At 45.3% G+C, this 21,685-nt stretch overlaps 1 protein-coding gene and 2 non-coding genes across 3 annotated transcripts; 2 read left to right on the top strand and 1 right to left on the bottom strand.

The window, feature by feature from the left end:
- The first annotated feature begins 11,877 nt into the window (after nt 1-11,877).
- LOC144213923 (uncharacterized) lies at nt 11,878-14,381 on the top strand. Its single transcript, XM_077742651.1, has 2 exons — nt 11,878-11,902; nt 12,792-14,381. The coding sequence occupies exons 1-2, from the start codon at nt 11,878-11,880 to the stop codon at nt 14,291-14,293; spliced, it is 1,527 nt and encodes a 508-aa protein (XP_077598777.1). The 3' UTR covers nt 14,294-14,381.
- A 3,699-nt stretch (nt 14,382-18,080) lies between these two features.
- trnam-cau (transfer RNA methionine (anticodon CAU)) lies at nt 18,081-18,152 on the bottom strand. Its single transcript has one exon. It is a non-coding gene; the product is annotated as a tRNA-Met (tRNA).
- Nucleotides 18,153-20,693: 2,541 nt separating this feature from the next.
- trnap-agg (transfer RNA proline (anticodon AGG)) lies at nt 20,694-20,765 on the top strand. Its single transcript has one exon. It is a non-coding gene; the product is annotated as a tRNA-Pro (tRNA).
- Nucleotides 20,766-21,685: the final 920 nt, after the last annotated feature.

The following is a 21,685-nucleotide window of genomic DNA, read 5'->3' as shown; positions in this document are numbered from 1 at the left end:
GTTCTGAGCATCTGCAGTAGTGTTCTGTTCATTCGTTCCACTTGACCATTACCCATCGGGTGATACGGTGTTGTCCTTGATCCAGCCATACCACTGAGTTTCTTCAGCTGGGTGAACAACTGGTTTTCAAATTCTCTTCCCTGATCATGGTGGATACGTACGGGGAACCCAAACTTCAGAGCAAAGTCATTGAAGATAAGGTTTGCAGCAGCTTTTCCTGACTTGGTGGTGGTGGCATATGCTTGGACAAAACGTGTAGTGGTCAACTATGACGAGGATATTGTTATGATCTTGTAAATGGCCCCAAAGCAGGCGAGATAGAAGTCCAGTTCTTTGTTCACCTTTATTGATACGTGCTCAATTCAACTATATACAGTTCGTGTCCTGGTGGTACTCCTGGCTGTTCCTGCTTCCTTTTACCAGTCTGTCTCTTGCCGTAGTTCAAGTCCAATCCTGTCGATGTCCTGGGTAGTTCTCCTCCAATCCGGGTCGATTATCCTTTGGTTTCTTGATCTCCTTGCGGTCTCAGACTTGGTAGTTCCTGGGCGAGAAAAGGGCAATGAATCAACATAGAACAATGGCCTGTACCAGGGGTTGCTTCAGCGAGCGAGCTGAGATTACGATCCGGCAGCTGGTTGGGTATCCGGTGGCCTTATATCCTGGCAGAACCTTGATTGCCTCCACCTGGCGCCACTCCGCTCGTTGGAGCTGCGCCAGTGATTGGTCGGGCTGGAACACCCCGCCACCAGTCACGTCTGAGGCCTGACATTACCTCCCCCTCTACGCGGGCCACTTGGCCCGCCACGAGGGGCCCCCGGGTGGTCACGGTGGAAATCCTCAATCAGTTCCCGGCATAGGATGTGGCGGGCAGGGACCCAGCTCCGTTCCTCGGGACCGTAGCCCTTCCAGTCGACGAGGTAATGCATGCCACGGCCCCGGCGGCGAGCGTCCACCAGCCTCTCCACCAAATATGCCGGGCCTCCATCGACCATTAGTGGAGGGGGTGGAGGGGGATTGGGTGGGTTCAAGGAACTCGAGGCTACCGGTTTAATCTGAGATACATGGAAAGTGGGGTGGATACGGAGGGATGGTGGGCGCTTTAAACGCACTGCGCAAGGGTTGATTATCCGCTCAATCTTATACGGCCCCACGAAGCGGGGAGACAGCTTCCGGGACTCTGTCTTAATGGGAAGATCGCGGGTGGACAACCATACCTTCTGGCCAACAACATAGGTGGGTGCTGGGGCACGACGGCGGTTTGCCTGCTTCTGGGCAAGGTTTGAGGAGCGCAGCAGTGCAGCCCGGGCCTTCTCCCATATAAGGCTACATCTGGTCATGTGTGCCTGGACGGAGGGAACTGCAATCTCTGCCTCCAGCGAAGGAAAACAGGGGGGTTGGTAACCTAGTGAACACATGAAGGGAGACAGGTTAGAGGAAGCGTTGGGGTGGAAGTTGTGCGCATACTCGATCCATGGTAGCTGTTCGCTCCAGGTGGTAGGATCGGCATGAGTGGCGCAGCGGATAGCCGCCTCCAGTTGTTGGTTAGTCCGCTCACATTGGCCATTAGATTGAGGGTGGTAACCTGAGGAGAGGCTAGGGGTGATCTTTAACGCAGCACAAAAAGCCGACCAAACATGCGACGTGAATTGTGGCCCCCGGTCGGAGACCACGTCGGCAGGAATTCCATGTAAGCGGACAACGTGTTTTACAAGGAGCTTGGCAGTTTCCAGGGCTGAAGGTAACTTGGGTAGGGGGATGAAATGGGCTGCTTTGGAAAAACGATCGACCACTGTGAGAATAACGGTGTTACCCTGGGACTTAGGGAGGCCTGTGACGAAATCGACCGCAATATGGGACCAGGGACGGCTGGGGATCTGGAGAGGGAGAAGATAACCCGAGCTTGGCTTATTAGAGGTCTTATTACGTGCACATACTTCGCAGGCCAATACGAAGGATCTTGTGTCCGCTCTCAATGTTGGCCACCAGAAGCGTTGGCGCAACACCGCCTGTGTGCGGGCAACCCCCGGGTGGCAGGTAAGCCATGAGGTGTGGGCCCATTCCAATATCCTTGGACGCATTGGTGTGGGAACAAACAATTTCTTTCGATTACCTCTCCTAGGGTCCGGCTCCACATCCTGGGCCCTTAACACCTCCGCCACTAACCCTATTTCCATACTGGCCAGAATGCGGGAGGAGGGTAAAATTGTCGGAGACTCTCTCCTCGAGTCAGGGGACTGAAAAACGCGGGACAGGGCATCTGACTTCCCGTTCTTGGAGCCAGGAATATAAGTCAGGGTAAAATCAAACCTATTGAAAAACATGGACCATCTAGCCTGGCGAGGGTTTAACCTTCGGGCCGACCTGAGGTATTCCAAGTTCTTATGATCAGTCAGCACCACGAAGGGTAAACTAGCCCCTTCAAGGTGGTGTCTCCATTCCTCTAGGGCCAATTTAACGGCGAGCAGTTCCCTGTCCCCAATGCCGTAATTACGTTCGGCTGGGGACAACCTACGGGAAAAAAAAGCGCAGGGGTGTACTTTCCCATCTGCTTGCCCGCGCTGGGAGAGGACGGCACCGACGCCTACCTCTGAGGCGTCAACCTCTAACTGAAACTGTAACTTAGGATCTGGGTGGGCGAGGACGGGGGCGGTAGTAAAACAGGATTTTAGGTCACAAAAAGCCGCCTCTGCTGCCTCCGACCAACAGAACGGGAGCTTTGTGGAAGTTAGCGTCGTGAGGGGTGCAGCGACCCTGCTATAATTTCTAATGAAGCGTCGATAGAAATTAGCGAACCCCAAAAAACGTTGTAACTCCCTTCTACCCTTTGGCCTGGGCCACTGGGTCACCGCCTCCACCTTACTGGTGTCCATCCGCATCTCCCCGGCAGCCACCACAAACCCGAGAAAGGTAGTCTCCGAGACGTGGAACTCACATTTTTCTGCTTTGACGAAAAGGCGGTTCTCCAACAAACGTTGCAGCACTAAGCGTACGTGCTGCACGTGCTCCTCCAGGCTGTTGGAGAATATCAAAATGTCGTCCAGATAAGCGAAAACAAAACGATCAAGCATGTCCCGGAGGACATCATTTATCAATGATTGGAACACTACCGGGGCATTACGGAGTCCAAAGGGCATGACCAAATATTCAAAATGGCCCTGGGGGGTGGAAAAAGCCGTCTTCCACTCATCCCCCTCCCGAACCCGGACCAGATGATAAGCGTTTCGAAGGTCCAACCTGGTGAAGCTGCAAGAACCCTGCAGCAGGGTAAAAACGGAGTCCATGAGTGGCAGCGGGTAATTCCTTTTAACCGTGATTTGGTTTAAGGCACGGTAATCAATGCAGGGACGCAGTGACCCATCTTTCTTGTCCACAAAGAAAAACCCTGCCCCAACGGGGGAGGAGGACTGGCGGATCTGTCCCGATGCTAATGCCCCGGAGATGTAATCCTCCAGGGCCTTCCTCTCCGGCCGGGAGATGTTATAAATCCGGCGTCGAGGAAGTGAAGCACCGGGTAATAGGTCTATCGCACAGTCGTAAGGCCGATGCGGAGGAAGCACGGAGGCTTGGTCCTTTGAAAACACTAGTGAGAGGTCCCGATAAGAATCAGGCACTGCCGATAAATCCGGTGGTTCAATCTGGGGTGGTGGTAACGGGGGCAATTGGGCTGCCTGGAGGCAGTTGGTATGACATGATGGACTCCAGGACACCACCTTGGGAACCTCCCAGTCGATTCTTGGGTTGTGCCGTTTTAGCCAAGGAAGACCCAGCACAATAGCCGCCTCCGGGCAGTCCAAGACGTAGAAGCATGCCTTCTCCTGATGGTTTCCGGACAAGCGCAGTAGAACGGGGTCGGTGCGTTGTTCCACTTTGCCAATGGTACGCCCGTCCAGTGCAGTAATCTTAAGAGGCTTCTCGATAGTCCGGGTCCCAATTCCTAGTTCTGCAATCAATGAGCGGTCGATGAAACTCTCGTCCGCACCGCAGTCGACAAAGGCTGTGGTGTCAAGAATTCTTCCCCCCCAGGAAAGGGAGGCTGGCAGGATACAACGATGGGAGGACTCCCCAATGGCCTGGCTCACCATGACCTGCCTAACTAATGGTGAGCACTCCCTTTTACCGGGCGGGCAGGGCATGACCGCGAGAAGTGGCCTCCCTGGCCGCAATTGTAACACAGCGAATACTGGCGGCATCGTGAGCGTTCCTCCTCCGACAAACCAGCACGTCCTATTTGCATAGGCTCTGACGTCGTCACAGGAGGGGTTGGCGTCGTTGTTGCGGGGGAACCCGGAAGCGAGCGTCGAAGACCAACCCCGGCGCCCCTCCATGAATCGCCCCGTCGCTGCTCCTGTTGTCTCTGTAGTTGGCCGTCGATCCGTATGGCCAACTCCACGAGCTCTTTTAGGGAACCTGGTTGATCTCGGATTGCCAACTCCTCCCTCATAACCACATTTAGGCCCTTCCGGAATATGTGCCGGAGGGCACTATCATTAAACGTGCTCTCGGGGGCCAGGATTTGAAACTCCACGGCATATTTAGCGACGCTCCTGGACCCTTGCCTACAGGCTTCTAAACGATCAGCTGCCTCCCGGTCGCCCACCGGGTGATCGAAAATCCTGCACATCTCATTTGTAAACAGTTCGTAGGACGAGCATATGTGTGAGCCCTGATTCCATACCATGTTCGCCCACGCCAGGGCTTCACCGCGAAGACACCCGATCAGGTAAGCTATTTTGGATTCGTCAGAGGGGTATGAGCGGTATTCCAGTTGGAACACCAGCCGGCATTGAAATAGAAAATGACGGCATGCGCCCAGATCCCCACTGTAAGGGGCGGGAGGGGAAGCCTTGGGCTGGTGGTATGGCAATATCTGAGTTACCTCGGGAGCCACTGTGTAGGGCTGTGCCCCCGGAGAGGACGGCAAAGGCGTCTGTTGAGCCTGTAAGGCTCTTATTTGCTGCGCCATGTTTGACATCTCGGCACAGAGGTACTCCATCATTCTGGTTTGCTGGTCCGTACCTCCTGTAGCTAGGTTGTTCGACGCTCCATCTGCGCCCGCGGGATCCATGCTTCTTATGGCCGGATCGTACTGTTATGATCTTGTAAATGGCCCCAAAGCAGGCGAGATAGAAGTCCAGTTCTTTGTTCACCTTTATTGATACGTGCTCAATTCAACTATATACAGTTTGTGTCCTGGTGGTACTCCTGGCTGTTCCTTCTTCCTTTTACCAGTCTGTCTCTTGCCGTAGTTCAAGTCCAATCCTGTCGATGTCCTGGGTAGTTCTCCTCCAATCCGGGTCGATTATCCTTTGGTTTCTTGATCTCCTTGTGGTCTCAGACTTGGTAGTTCCTGGGCGAGAAAAGGGCAATGAATCAACATAGAACAATGGCCTGTACCAGGGGTTGCTTCAGCGAGCGAGCTGAGATTACGATCCGGCAGCTGGTTGGGTATCCGGTGGCCTTATATCCTGGCAGAACCTTGATTGCCTCCACCTGGCGCCACTCCGCTCATTGGAGCTGCGCCAGTGATTGGTCGGTCTGGAACACCCCGCCACCAGTCACGTCTGAGGCCTGACAGATATATTCATATCCGCCTTTACATCTATCAAGATGAAGAAAGTCAATGCAGACCAGCTCAAAGGGTTGTGTTGTCACAATATTTGTCAATGGCGCTCTCTGTTCCTGGCATGGTTTCTTTTGTTTGAGACAATGGCAGGTTTTCGTCACATAATGTTCAATATCAGACTGCATATACGGCCAGAAGAAACGGTCACGCACAAGGGATACTGTGCGGTCGACGCCCTGGTGCCCCATATTATTATGCAACTCTTGCATGACTGTTCCTCGATATTGTTCTGGCAGGACCATCTGGTTACGGGTCGTTGTGGTTCTGCACAGAACCCCGTCACTGTCTATTATCAATTTCTCCCACTGCCTGAGCAAGCATTTTGTCTTTGGGCAGAGCGCCTTCAATTCCTCAGCCGATGGCTTACCACCTGACCGCTTATAATTCAACACCGGACGAATGACCAGGTCCAATTGTTGTGCTTTCCTTATCTCTTCTTTTGGCACAGGGTTGATTGACGCAGCAGCTGTCGCCTCTACATCTGTGACTGAACAACAGATTTGAAATGAAGGCGGCATCAAAGGGAATACTTCCTGTGCCCTGACTGCTTGGATCGTGGCAACGATAGCATCGGGTGGCAGTTCCTCAGAACATTCTTTCATCAAAGCCTCAACATCCAGCGGGAGCGTCCCTCCCTGGCCTATATTTTATTGTGAAGTGGAAATCGGCCAGTTCTGCCACCCACCTAGAAGTGGTTGCATTTAGCTTTGCAGTGGAAAGAATGTATGTGAGTGGGTTGTTGTCGCTATATACAGTGAATGCTGTGGCATAGTACAGATAATCTCGAAACTTGTCAGTGATCGCCCATTTTAGGGCCAAAAATTCCAGTTTCCCAGAGTGCAAGTGATAATTCTTTTCAGCTGCTGTCAATGTGCGGGAGCCGTAGGCAATGACTCTAAGTTTACCATCCTGTTTCTGACATAACACTGCACCTAACCCTTGGTGTGAGGCATCAGTATGTACGATGAAGGGCTGGGTAAAATCTGGGAACCCTAATACTGGTGGATGGAGCAGGCATTCAATCAATTGTTCAAGCGCCTGCTGGTGCTCATCAGTCCACACGATCGACTTGTTTGACGGAACGACATGGCTTGGTTTCTTTGTCTTTGTTTTGTTTCGGGCATCACTTTGGTCCATTTTGAGAAGGTCATACAGACAACTCGCTCTTCGGGAAAAGTCTTTTATATATTGTCTATAATAAGTCAGAAGACCAAGCATCTTTCTGAGTTGACCCACAGTGTGTGGTTTGACGTCTTTCAGTGATCGAACAGCTTAAAAATCTGCAGGATCTATTCTACTTCCCTCTGCCGAGACGATTCGACCCAAGTAGCGAACCTCAGTTTTGAAAAGATTGCACTTGCTGGGTTTTAGTTTTATCCCATACTCTCTGAGGCGACACAACACTCGTCTCACATTTTCTACATGCCCTTCAAAAGTCTTGCTGAACACCAGCGTGTCATCCAAGTAAGGGATGCATATGTTGTCCTGGAGTCCTTCCAGGCATTCTTCCATGCAACGCTGAAACGATGCAGGAGCGTTCATGAGACCAAAAGGGATACGTATCCACTCATATAGTCCCCAGGGGGTAACAAAAGCAGTCATTGCTCGGCATTCCTCAGACACAAATCCCTGGTGATAGGCCTTCCCCTGGTCGAGGAGGGAAAACCAAGAGTTTCCGCCCAAGCTGTCCATGATGTCTTGGACTCTGGGGATCGGCTGCCGATCGGGATGTGTCTTTCTATTTAAATCTCTGTAGTCTACACATAAACGAAGGGTTCCATCTTTTTTCCTGACACACACGACTGGCGAGGAGTATGATGAGTTTGACTTTCTCACCCAGCCTTGTGCTATTAAGTCATGGAGATACCCCTTCATCTCTTGGTACAATGGTCGGGGCACCGACATATATGAACGCTTGACTGGCTCAGTGTCTTTGAGTGAGATAGTCATTTGTAATCTGTCAATGCGGCCAATGTCATTGTCTGAGGTGGAGAAGGAGTGACACTCTTCTCTCAGCATTCGTTTGACTATTTGTCTTTGCTTCTCTGACAAGTGACTTACATCTACAGGTGGGTCCCATTGTTCACCCGTCTTGAATGGGGTCTGAGTGCGGGTATGGTTCACTGCAATTGGTGCTGGGGTTGGTTCAAAAATTTCAGCAGGAAGTATAGTCAAAACGCTTTGTACTGTGCCAATTACAGTGCGCCCGGGTAAGACAATATCATGGCCCGTTGGATTCGAGACATCAACTTTGATTACAGGGGAAAACCCTTTTCTTATTCGGACCAAGGTGTCGTTGAACTCAAGACCATCTGGCCACTGGGAATTCGCATCTGGTTGGAACAGCACACTTGTGCCCTCTTTAAAAGGTGTGGAGGCTACCCGACACTCAACTTGAATAATGGTGTGTTTGGATACCAAGACCCTTTTCTTCTTAGTTCTCACCACATATTGGTCTCTCTGTTCCGCACTGACGGCCTGAATCAAAGTCTTCACCTCATTTCTTTTAAGACTGGGGAAAGCACTACTCACAGCAAGGTGCTGTTGATGTACTTCAGTCTGTGCCAGAATATGTTCAATGACATTAAAACCAATAATGGGATGGGACAGATGATGCCCGCTGGTTACCAGCATTGGGATAATCAATGGTTCTTCTCTGTTTACCATTGAGACTAGATGGAATGTTGTCTCCACCCACCCAATAAAAGGCATCTCAATCCCATTTGCTGCAATCAATGTCAGGTCTGCAGATGTTTCTAATATTTCTGACACATTTCTCAGTTGCACGTCAGGTAAATATTCATCTTTCCACCTTTCATCAATGATTGAAACTTGTGAGCCTGTGTCCCATAATGCTTGTAGTTGGTGACCATTTATGTAACACTGCACTAGACATTGCCTTCCAACTAGAGAGGTAATTTTATGTTGATGACCTATTATTGCCGGGGGTGATCGGTTGGGAATGCCTTTATCTCTGCGGGGAAGTTCCCCCCGGTCACTATGTGGGAATCGTTGGAACCTTTCTCTCTTCATGGTTGACCCTCGTCCCGCAGGGGCAACCATTAGTTGTTTAAAGGGGCTTCTCTTTGTGGCCTGACAACTCGTCTTTTACAGCCAGATTGGAAATGTTCTTCGCTTCCACACCGATAGCAATGTATGCACGGAACATCTCGCCCTTCCTGCTGGCAGACAAAACACCTCCTCGGGACATAGGCGGGGCGGCCTGTGTTCCAGTGAGGTGTTGGTGGCTGGTTGTAATAATTTTGTCGGACCGTAGGTGCCTGGGGGTCCATCACTGGTCTCCTGCCAGAGGGCGGGGGGTAGGACTGATGCTGGAACCGAGTCTGTTGTAACGCCTCTTTAATCTGAGCGACATCGGCACTGAGACCTTCAAGAGGCGCGAAACGGTTATGCAGTTTGGCAAGCTCCGCTTTTACTTCCGGAGACATTTTAGCTTTTTCTTCGGCAGGCCGATTAGAAGGTAGCAGGTCTTCCGACTGTACCTGGTTCACTTGTCTCGCTGCCTGTGGAGTACTAAGCTTCTTTTTATTTTTTCTTTCTTCTTCATTAGCGCAGGCTATGTTTAACCTGTCCAATAATAGTTCATCGGACGTTTGGCAGTCCAATAAGAGAGGCTGCATATCCATGCGTATATTGTCGCTCTGAAGCCCAGTGAGTATTGTGGGTAAACACATACTCTGTACTAGGCTTGGGTCGTACTGAAGCCCCGATTCTGCCTCACGGGATGCAAACAATACTTTCTATCTCAGACCCAGCACTCGCATGAAAAAACTTTGCGGGGTCTCCCTGATCTGCTGTGCTTCCGAAGTTAACTGTTTGTAAAGGTCGGTAGCACTCCTCTCCTGAAAATGAGCACGGAGAACGCACTTGAGTGTGGGCAGGGTAAGATTAGCTTTTTCTTCCAGATAGTTTCTGAGTTGTAGACCAGGGGAGATAGCTCTGATCACAGCGTCAACAATTTCCACGTCCTGGTACCCCCTACTCGTTCCCTTTTCAATTTGGTGAACCAGACTGGAGAAGGTTAGCTTGTCTTTCTGGCCTGGTTCACCTATTTGACCCGCAATCTTAAAATCTTTCCGCCAGTATGAGCTTGGCGGGTACTGGGGAGGCACGTCCCTTTGAATGTCCCCCGCGGCGGGTAGCTGGGGCAAAGATCCTGGCTTCCCATTTTCAGCCCCTTTGCCTTCATGCCTCATCTCATCTATTTTCTCCTTCAATTTTAACAACTCAGACATACCTTGATCCTCGTCTTTGAGTTCGTTCCTTTCCAGGTGTTTATTAATGTGACTACACAATCTGAATTCTGATATGCGTTTCGGACTCCCTATGTTAAGGAAATCACATATTTCTAACAGGTCATTAACTGTTAGCTTGTGCAACATTTCTTCTACCTCTATGCGTACTTGCTCCCGTTCCATTTCCATTTTCTCAACACGGTAGGAGTTTGGTTTATGATGCAAAAGTGTGAGCACTGAACTGGCACGTTTTTACCGTCTCTCTGATGATCTCTACTGGCCTCAGATGACGAGTACTCTGCCAACTTCACGTCCCTTTTCACCACAATGCCTCTCCTCACTGTCTTGTTCCTGGATGTGGTTGGTTCTGCTGGCTCAGCATTCAGTAGTCAGGTTGTGAATACGGGTCATCTAAGCAGCAATCCCAGCGGTGCCTCCAAAAAATGTTGTACCCGTGATTTTCCACGGGGTGGTAGTATTTCGCCTTTAAAAGACGGGTGAAATAATCAGACAGGTCCTTTGTTGTATTTCAAACCAACTTAGAGAAATGTCTGAATAGCCCTAACCAACTTTTGTTATATCAAAGCAATTCACACAAAACATAATATACAATAACACTCAAATATATACATAGTAACATATTAACAACCCGTTATAATCCAAACAATGTACTTGTTGCTAAAACGATTATAACTTATGGGTATAGAAACTTGTTACCTTTTGTTCCGGCCGTCATATTTTGCATACTTATTATGCTACCCTTATAACGGCGGCCGAAAGTAGCCTGCTGTAAACAATGCACCCGAGACTCGCACATTCACGCACACACATAAGAAAAGTAAACAACCAGCGGCCGAAGGTAGCTCGCTTTAAACAATACCCGAGACTCGCACATATACGCGCGCACATGAAAAAGTAAATAACCAGCGGCCGAAAGTAGCTTGCTGTAAACAATACCCGAGACTCGCACATTTACGCACACACATAAAAAAATAAACAAGCATCACTAAGCATTACGTTCTTTCTCACATGCTACTATTGCCTCTTGCACATCTCACACTCAATCGATATTCAAAACAAAGCAACATACCTTTAAAAGACGGGTGAAATAATCAGACAGGTCCTTTGTTGTATTTCAAACCAACTTAGAGAAATGTCTGAATAGCCCGTTATTATACTATACCAAGGTCTATGACCATTGGTTAATCACTGCGTGACTTGCGCGTGCCCATTACGTCATCGCCCCGTGTTTAACGCATGCTAGCGGCATGAGTCCCTTTTTAACTTAACACCTGCACTCATGTATAACATCAACTACTTCACCCTGTCACATATACACTTTAAGTTTGTATCTAGGTCACATGAAACTTTGTTAATAAAACTAGCTCAACTGTTGGGGGTAGTAGCTAGGGATCCGAACTGGTCAGGCTGGGGGATGGACACATCTCCCAGCGCTGGCTACTCTGACCCCTCCTTCATCTGAAGTCTTTGAAAATCTCATCAAGCCGACTCTCCGTGTGCTACCTTTGATCCGAAGTTATTGAATGTATATGGTTTTAAACCTGACATCATTACAGTAAAAGTTGGTTGAAGACAACAACTAATCACTGTGATTATTTCTCGCTGTGTTTCAGCAATATGAAAATTCAGGGTGCAGTACTATTTGACCGGTTACCGGCTAAGGAGCCACTGCCATATATATTAACATGGGTTTTATACTCGTGGACCGCAACACACATCATTGATCCATTTACAAATAGAATGTTTGAATAAACCTTATGAATGATAATAACACACTTTTATTTCTGTTAAAAAAGAACACAACATATCGACAAAAATCAGCAATTCGGACACAATGTGTCTCCCATTAGTGATGCCCCCCTCCCCCGAAATTTCCAAATATAGATTGAATATTATACATACGTGAAACATCTTATTTAGAACGGAAGGTTGGCATTACGGGAAACTGTCTTTCCCATCACGCACCCCTGACCGGAAATGCGAGGAGGGAACAAAGATGGCCGTATAGAGGGCGCTTACTCTGCGAATATTTGACTTTTTGGCCGTCTGATTTGTCGTTTAATTTCAGTCACTTAACTAAACTGAAGTATTTACGACGTGTCTAGCATTTAATAACTTTACGGATTCAACATCAGTAACCCATCTTAAAACTGTGCCGCCATGAAAACAAAAACATCAAAATTGCAGGAGGAACTTTTTTGATGTAATAGAGGACCTTACACGTCACCAGCATCCTGTTGATTGCAAATTTATGCAAGCAAAAGTTATTCTTCACAGACTAGAAGGTAGGTTCATGTTTGATGAGCATTTGCTCGGCATGTTTTATATTATCCGTGTCCAAATGTTATTAATTGATGTTGCAATTTGCAATATATGTGAGACTATTTAGGTATGTGTACATTTTATTATCTCCCAATTCCATTTTAAAAGCCTGCAGTTGGGAATACTACCCGCGAATTAAAACAATTTGCGTGTGTGAAGACTGTGACTGCGTCTATTGGTCCGAAAATTCATGAAACAAAATAAACCCTCACCCACTCAGCCGAACCCCAATTTACAAATTTCTCAAATTTAAAAAAAGAAACGCCTGTCTTCGTTGATATTGTATCATTTTAGCTCCACCCTCAAACATGCACAAACCCTGAATCACTAAATGAAACACAATATATGAAAATGCGCAAACATTTAAATCAATCAACATAATCTGAATTCACCACTATTTTGTTTTAAATTGTGTACTGGATAACTGGATCGAACCTAAAACGTGACTTTTCTTGTATACATTTTTGCAAAATATTCAACCATGCTGTGATAATAAACTTGTAAAAGTAAGAACAAATATTTCCCGTTTTTGACTACATGTCGGTATACATATCTTTTTGTCTTTGCAGGTTTCAGGGAAAATCTTAGACCTGATGGACAAGAGTTTGTTGGTCTTAAAGAGGAAGTTGAGCTCCCCCAAATCAAAGAGGAGGAGCCAGACTTCCCTCAACAACAAATGAGAGAAGAGCGACTTCCAATCAAGAAGGAGGACGATGATGTCACCTGGTCAACCTGTGAGGTGTCGATGAGGCAAGGTGATCTTGGCAGAGCCAGGGGAGGGGCGGAACCTGCAAACACCTCCTCATGGCCCCGAATTAAAGAGGAGGAGCCAGAGTTCTCTCAACAAACAATGATAGATGAGCAACTTCCAATCAAAAATGAGGAAGATTATGCCACCTGGTCACCTGGTGAGTCCGTGAAGTGGGATGATATGGGCGTGGCCAGCGTAGGGGTGGAGCTTCTGAGCGGCAGCTCAACAAACGGATGGCAAGCAGAAAGTTCAATTTCTCCTTTACCAGATAGTGACGACTTGCTTCACGACGATGTTAACGATGAAAGTTTTAAGGAAAATCCCAGAGGTGACAAACTCAGCAAATGCGTTCAGTGTGGGAAAACATTTGGGAAAAGGTCTAATTTGAAAAGAATTATGATGAGCCACATGGGTGAAACAACAATTTTGTGCTCAGTTTGCAGACAAAGATTCATCCGCAAAGTCAAATTCAAACGCTGCACTGGTGATAAATCATTTTCCTGTTCATTCTGCGGTAAAGAATTTTCTCAAAAGAAAAATTTACAAAGACATACGAGAACCCACACTGGAGAAAAAACATTTTCATGCTCACTTTGTGGTAAAACATTCACACACAAAGGGAGTTTAAAAGTACACGCAAGAACCCACACTGGTGGAAAAACATTTTCGTGCTCAGTTTGTGGTAAAACATTTACAGATAAGGGAATGTTAAAAAACCCACATAAGAATCCAACTGGTGAAAAACCATTTTCGTGTTCAGTTTGTGGTAAAACTTTTACAGATAAGGGAACGTTAAAAGTACATACAAGAACCCACTCTGGTGAAAAACCATTTTCATGCCCAGTCTGTGGTCAAAGCTTTTCTCAACGGCAACATTTAAAAACCCACACAACAACCCACACTGGTGAAAAACCCTTTTCGTGCCCACTTTGCGTTAAAGCTTTTCCTCATGAGCACGATTTAAAAAGACACACAAGAACCCAGACGGGTGACAAACCATTTTCGTGTTCAGTTTGTGGTCGAAAATTCACACGTAAGGGAAGCTTAAATAGTCACGCAAGAACACACACTGGTGAAAAAACATTTTCCTGCTCAGATTGTGGACAAACATTCACACAGAAGGGAAAGCTAAATCGTCACGCAAGAACCCACACTGGCGAAAAACCATTTTCGTGCACAGTTTGTGGTCAAGCATTTACACAGAAGGGAAGCTTAATGAGGCACGCAAGAACCCACACTGGTGAAAAAACATTTACCTGCCCAGTTTGTGGTCAAGCATTCGCTTACAAGGAAAACTTAAAACAACATTTATGCACATGACAACCCACATTGGTGAAAAAACGTATTCTTGTGCAGTTGATGACACAAATGTGGGAAGTAGTGGCCAAAAAACAATTGCTTGCTTCATCAATTTCTGCATGAAAGGCAATTATATTCTTCATTTTCATTTTTTTTCGTCTTAATTTTCAATTTTCTGTAATATAATTCCACACTATAAAATATCTTCAGTTAAAGACATTCTTAAGAAATTTTAAACACTTCATCTTGAAAATGAAATTAAACTATTGCCTGTTATGAATATTATGATTTATATATAGAATCTAGGATGTGTCTTCTTCTTGTAGAAATATGGTATGAAACACATTTAATTTTCTGTAAAAAAATGTATAAAGTCTTTATACTTTTGTCCTTTTATAAAATGTATCATGTTTTTAAACCGATTCACTGCAATACACATTATTTTGGTCGTTCCAATAAAGCTCTGTTTTGGGGAAAAATACTTTTTGGGTTTGATTTTAACAAAATGTTTAGTTTTAAATGTTGAAAGAATGGACAAACAAAGTAACTAGGACTAAATAACACAGACTTGGGTTAACAAGACGTTGAAAACAGGTGGGCGACGACATGCACAGATGAAGGCAATGGACAATCACAAGAAAGAGAAAAAGCCAAGAAAAAATCTTTACAAAACAACACAAACCTAAAAAAAGATTTTACCAGGTTTATATCCAGGTAAGTAATTCCATAAAACACAAACATGCCCTTCCTATTTTGCATAAATGAACATGCTTAGGTATGTAAATATATTCATAGTTATCAAGGTAGTATATTTATGATAAAACCAATGAGAAGCAATTTTGTGATGCATTCAAAATACTATACATTGCCTCCATAATTTAGTCATATATGACTTTTTGCACGGCAACAAGCTCGTCAAATAAGAAACTAATTTAAATTAACTTGATTACGGTGCAGATGTGACATGCTAAAGTATTTAAATTATTAATGATTGCATGTGTGATGTACAACTAGTTTTGGATTGGAAGTTTATCAGTGTTCGATTATTGATGCCTTGATCCAAATAGCAAGAGTGACATGTTAAAGTCTGAATCGGTATTCGATTATTGATGTCTCGGTGCACATAGGTGGAGGCACGGGAGATTTTTAGTCATTACAGTAAAAATTGGATTGAAGACAACGACTAATCTCTGCGGGATTATTTCTCCCTGTGTTTCAAGTTATGAAAATGGAGGGTGCAACACAGACACACTCCAAAATAAATTGAATCTAACCTTACACTAAACTTAATACTAATTTTGTTTTACATTTTTATACCTTTCTTCTCCCAGCCGGAATGGCTCTGTTTGCCCCGCCTCCACCCTGACTTTCGGATACAACCTAAAGAGGGTTGTTTGCTTTTGTCTTCCCTTCAAAATATTCCGAAAATGATGCACACAAATGTCCTCACAATAGGATAACGCGCGGCCACTTGTCAACGAGTAGTATAAATGGTGGTCCGTGCATTTTCTCGTAGTGCCTTCAACGAATCAATCCAACCCTCAAAAACTATTTTATGGCTATAAAACCTCGACTGCAGCTACAGCTGCAACACATAAAAATAATCAATAGATAAATTCATAATAATGGGCATAATCCATTTCCTGGAAGCATTTATTGATTAAATAAAAATACTGGAGCTTACAACCGGGCCAGTGGGGTGATTTCCCCGGGAAAAGACAGCGATGGATGTCAATGGCGAAATGGCGAAAAATGCACTAAACTGGGGTAAAATCCACTCCCTAGCAGCATTCATTGATTAAATACAAACACTGGAGCTTTTCAGATATCAGAACTTGGCCCACAACTGAAATATTATTTAGTATTATAGCCATATTTTACTCACAAAAAAATCCTTTTTCACTGTACACAATATCCATCCTCTTTTCTTTCTTCTTTTATATTGCCATCCAAGCTAATGCTGGAAGTCAAGCATGTCCTGTCTGGCATAGTCCGTCTTGAAAATGGCTTTAGATCAACACAACAATATATTTGCTTGTGCAGCCCGCTCCAAATACAGTTTGGTAGCTCTGGCTAATGACTAGCCTCATAGTTGGTGAAAGCGATGACGTATCCCTCCACCTGCAACAAGGCAATGACGTATCCCTACGCCCGCTATATTACATTGTGGTGTTGCCAACTCGAAATCTGATTGGTTAAAGCAACAGTCTTATCGACGCTTGTTTTAATGCAGCAGGGCCCGCAGAACTGATTGTGAAGGCTGTGAGGCAAATTTCTGACCCTGGCAACAAATAATGGCTCAAATGTGGTTGGTTGAATGCTTCAATATGAAAACACACATCTAGAAGTAGTGCAACCAGGAAGAAAGGAAGCTAACAGACAATTTGGAATTATTTAATAAGTATTGATGGACAATGACATGATTCAGATATTTCTTAGGGTATCAGAGAAGGCCTTGAAGGCCCCGACGGCCCACCACTGCCGTACAAGTGTAATGAGATTTAATGCTTTCACCATGTAGTGCACAAATATCAACAACATACAGACAAAAAATAATCAACAAATAAGAACTAAGCTTCAGCCCAGTGATGCAAGTGGTTAGCACATCGACCTCACAGCTCTGGAGTCCTGGGTTCAAATCCAAGTCGGTCCAGCTGCGTGGAGTTTGCATGTTCTCCCTGGGCTTGCGTGGGGTTTCTCAGGGTACTCCGTTTTCCTCCCGCATTCCTAAAAAAGCATGCATGGTAGGCCGATTGGACACTAAATTAACCTAGGTATGAGTGTGTGCGTGAATGGTTGTCTCTTTGTGCCCTGCGATCGTCTGTTCACTGATTCAGGGTGTCACCTGCCTCTGGCCTGAAGTCAGCTGAAATAAACTACAGCATAACCCTGGAGAGGATAGAGCCGTTCAGAAAATGGAAATTATGAATGTCATTTGTGCAATGTTTCACAGCATTTGAGAGGCTCACCTCGTATGAAGCCGTGCACTTGACTCAGCCGTTGCACTCCAAAAATCAGAGCTTTGTGGGATTGTTTTTCATTTTAGGTTCATAAAATTAAAACACATTTTTGATTCTTGACTTTTTTTTTTTTTTTTTAAACCTACAAATGTGTCAGGTCATTTTAGCCTGACCCTTATGGATCATTTTGTTTCTTGCTATCTTAACACATTATCTGCCAGAGCAAGTGATCCTATTTCCCTCCCATTGACGACGAGAGGCATCCAATCCAATTTGACTGGAGGGATTGCAGTCAAATAGGATTGGACATCTCTACCTGTCAATGGCAGCTAATGACGCTCACACTTAGTGGCAATTTAGAATGTCCAATCAGCCTAACATGCATGTTGTTGGAATGTGGGAGGAGACCCGATTACCTGGAGGAAACCCACGCAGGCCTGGGAAGAACATGCAAACTCCAAACGGGTGGACCGACCTTTTCTTGAACCCAGAACCCCAGAGCTGTGAGGCCACCCGCACCACCGGTCCCCCCCAATTGTCACTCAGTACATAAAAAAAATCTTGTTTTAACCCGATTCCAATACTCAGAAAATGACGCGATCGGGCCCGATTTCTAATAAATTCTGATACGATTTTCGATCGGTGGGCAATCCTTATGAAGAATGTGAAGTGAGTTATTAATTTACAGAATTAATAATTGTCAAGATCGGATTTTTGATCAGAAGAATATGAAGTGAGAAAAGGTAACTTTTGCTGAATTCCTAATTTGCAAGAACATTTTTTTCACAGCAACTGCAACACTTGAAAGTGAGGTATTTTGCTTCTGCATAAAAGGAAATAATTGTAAGTAGCAGAGAATGGTTTCGATCCATTGACCTCTGGGTTATGGGCCCAGCACGCTTCCGCTGCGCCACTCTGCTTCTTCTCAATGATGATATGACAAGCTGACTCACAAATCTAATCAGACTAATCCAAGCAGACATACAGAGGCACGTGACGATTCCCACCTGCTGCCGGAGCTCCTGAAGACCGCCAGCACAAGCTCGACTGTGGACTGTCACATCCACGGTGAGTTCTGCAATTTACAGAGTCATCCCCTTTGCAGTGAAAAACTTCCATTTCAATGAAAAACACAAATACGAGACATTCAGCAGCGCAATTAACAAAATCAAGATGTTCTTGTGATTGAATGTTTGACCACACACTGGGCAGAGAAAAGTTTTTTTCCTTTGTGGATTCGTTCTGTGACGCTTTAAATTGGCCTTCCAAGTGAATGTTTAACTACAAACTGACAAAGAAAATATGTTTAACCTGCCTAGGTTCTTTCGTGTGATTTTAAGGTGTTTTGCAACTTAATTTTTGACTAAAGACTGAGCATGATAAAGGTTTTTCACCTTTTTGGGTTCTTGTGGATTTTCGATATTATAAAAACATAGTTAATCTTACCACATATCAGAAAGGTGTCACAAGCGTACTACCAGTGTGCATTTTCCCAAATTAAAACTTTCTATAAACATTACAAATGCATGTCAGTGGGCTGCCAGTCAATTACTTTAAGAAGTTTCTCAGTCGGGTAATAGGCAGAGCTTGAGGAGAACCCGAGAAGCCGACCAAAGTCACGGCGGAAGAGGAGAGACAACTGGGGGCGAGCGGGTGAGAGTGTGTTGCCCCCGTGTCCACCAAAGCTGATATTTGTACGCCGTTGACTTTCATGTGAAGCATTGGGTCTGCCGTACCACTGCTTCTTGATCCTCTCGGGCACCCCTATTCGGAGCATGTAGGATCCCATGGACCATAGCGATCATCTCCGTCCTGGTAATATTGTCCAGGTGACTGAGCCGTTTGCTGGGGCTGCCATGGTCTGCCAGTGCTTCGTCCTCCACCTCACAAAGGCCGTTCTTGGTGTGGTGGGCCATACTGCCGTTGTTGCTGTGGTGGGCCATACTGCTGTGCCAGTGGTTGCTGTGGGAATGGTTGCTGCTGTTGCTGCTGCTGGCTGGGGCAATCACGTGCCCAGTGACCAATAACGCCACACACAAAACAGTTGCTCTGTTGGCCTTGTCCCAAGTACCCTCTTCCCCGGCCACCAGAGAAACCGCACCCGCGACCACCGCATCCACCATTGAACTGACCATCATCTCGGGCCTCATCATAACCCTGGAACATCTGGGCAGATTGCCCAGTCGATCCTGTTTGGATTGTTTGGCTTCACTATGTAAATTGGAAAGTTGGAGGTTTAACAGGGCAGAGGTCAAATTTTTTGATTTGTTTTTTTCTTTGACCTTTTCTTCATCATACATCTTCTAATGGTGAGTCAGGTGACGTTTAAATCTAAGTTCGTCACCTGTGAACAAGTCTGGGTCCTTCTTCAATTCCTTTTTCACAGGTTCGGGAAGACCCGCAACAACAGCTGTTCTGAACAAGGTTTCACTCTCAAATATGCCAGATGGATGGCGGCCGGTGCTTTCTATCCAGTTTTTAACAAATTGTCCATAGTGCACCGGACCTCCAGCTTAATCGGTTTGTGTAAACAATCATGAGGGCTTGGGAAGGCATTTTCAATTGCCTTAAATAAGGCGTCTGATACCTGGGTCAATGGAATTTCATGAGGATATCTAGTAGTTCCTGCCTCTTCTTCTATCATTTGTAGCTGATGTTGAGTGCAGGAAGCTGACTTGGCCTGTCTCAGGTCACCAAGCGCATAATTCTGTCCACTCATTAAGGCCAAGAACTTCCTCCGCTAGCCAGAGGAGGGAGTTGTTCAGTCAATGACACCACATCTATAAGAACAAGAGGGTCATATGTATCGCTTTTCGTCAAATTGTGTTGTGTTTTGTTGTCATTCATTTGAAAAAGAAAAAAAAAACTTGAGACCATAAAAAGTTGCTTGTCACAACACATCTAATTACAGGTGTCTAGTATAAAGTTTCCCATACCGGGAGTCGAACCCAGGCCACCTGGGTGAAAACTAGGAAGACTCGATAAATAACCACATCATTAGCAACAGACATCGACTTGGTTAAAACCGGGAAAGGCTTATTGCGACCAAGAAAGAAGAAGCTTTCATACAAAAATGGTTAAATACACACATATATAATAGGATTACAGAATGCTGTCCAACACTAAGGATAAGAATTTCTTTTCTCATATTTAGATGTACTTTTCGATTTGTTTCACTTTTTTGACCTGTCTTGTCCAGTTGTTTTTCTTAACTGATACTGCATTTTCTTTTTGCTGATAACCTGCTCTCAAGTATGTTTATGAAACTAGAATGCAATTAAACACTTGTTGTTGTTAATATTTGAAATAAATGACAAAACAAAAAATTGAAGCTTGGAACGAGAACTCGGTGACTTGTTACGATCCCGAGTTCTCTCTATTTTGCTATGTCGAATTGTGATCTATGATGGGGTGATATGGAACATGAGGTACCTGTGAAAATATTTGTCTAAGGCATCCCTGGCTCGTTGGTCTAGTGGTATGATTCTCGCTTAGGGTGCGAGAGGTCCCGGGTTCAACTCCCGGACGAGCCCGAAATTTATCCAATTGTGATCTATTATGGGGGGTAATATGGCACATTGGCCACTTGAAAAAAAGTGTAAGCAAATGGGCACCCCTGGCTCATTAGTCTAGTGATATGATTCTGGCTTTGGGTGTGAGAGGTCCTACTCCCGGACGAGTCCTGGTTTTGTCAAATTATGATCTATGATGGGGTAATATGGGACAATAGCCAACTAAGGAAAAAAGTGTAACTGTATGGGCGCCCCTGGCTCGTCTGTCTAGTGCAGAGGTGGGCAAACTTTTCGGCCCGGGGGCCACATCAACTTTCAAAATTTGACAGATCGGTCGGGTCAGCACAAGATATGATACATATAAAAAAACTGCATCCGTTAACAGAACATGTTAAACATAAACAGAAAAAAAGGACTGAATTATTAACATACTCATCACTCATCATTAAAGTATAAAGTACAATGTAAAGTAAAAAGGAATGTATTAAGAAATATTCAAATGTAATTTAAAAAAAAGAGAGGGGCTTTAAAACATGAAAAACTAATAAAAGTGGACAGAGCTACTGCCACTGGCTTCCGGGTGACGGCGCCATCTTGGGGGGAAAATAGTATTATCTTCAGATACGAGCTTACTGCGGCATTGAGCTAGTATGTCAATTTACTTGTATCTCAAGTCAATTCTTCCCATAAAAATGAACAAAATACAAATTTATCCGTTACATTCTGAAAAAAAAATAAAACAGGATGTTACAACAGAAAAACCTCTTTATCGTTCTAATTTCCCACCGACTCACAATCGGAAACCATCTGTTGTGCTCGTACCTCAAATTTGTCTCGTATCTCAAGGGAAAAAAAATGTTCCGAATTTTCCTAGTATCTCAAATTTCTCGGGTCAGCACAAGATATGATACATATAAAAAAAACTGCATCCGTTAACAGAA

Source organism: Stigmatopora nigra, chromosome 20 (genome assembly GCF_051989575.1).
Source record: "Stigmatopora nigra isolate UIUO_SnigA chromosome 20, RoL_Snig_1.1, whole genome shotgun sequence".
Taxonomy (NCBI): Eukaryota; Metazoa; Chordata; class Actinopteri; order Syngnathiformes; family Syngnathidae; genus Stigmatopora; species Stigmatopora nigra.
Note: the sequence above shows the minus strand (reverse complement) of the source record. Positions and strands in the feature narration are given on the sequence as shown.

Bases quoted from the DNA above. Each gene is read 5' to 3' on its own strand.
- LOC144213923 (XM_077742651.1), top strand. From the start codon at position 11,878: ATGCGAGGAGGGAACAAAGATGGCC. The intron at 11,903-12,791 runs GTATAGAGGGCG...TTGTCTTTGCAG, and splicing joins AGGAGGGAACAAAGATGGCC to GTTTCAGGGAAAATCTTAGA.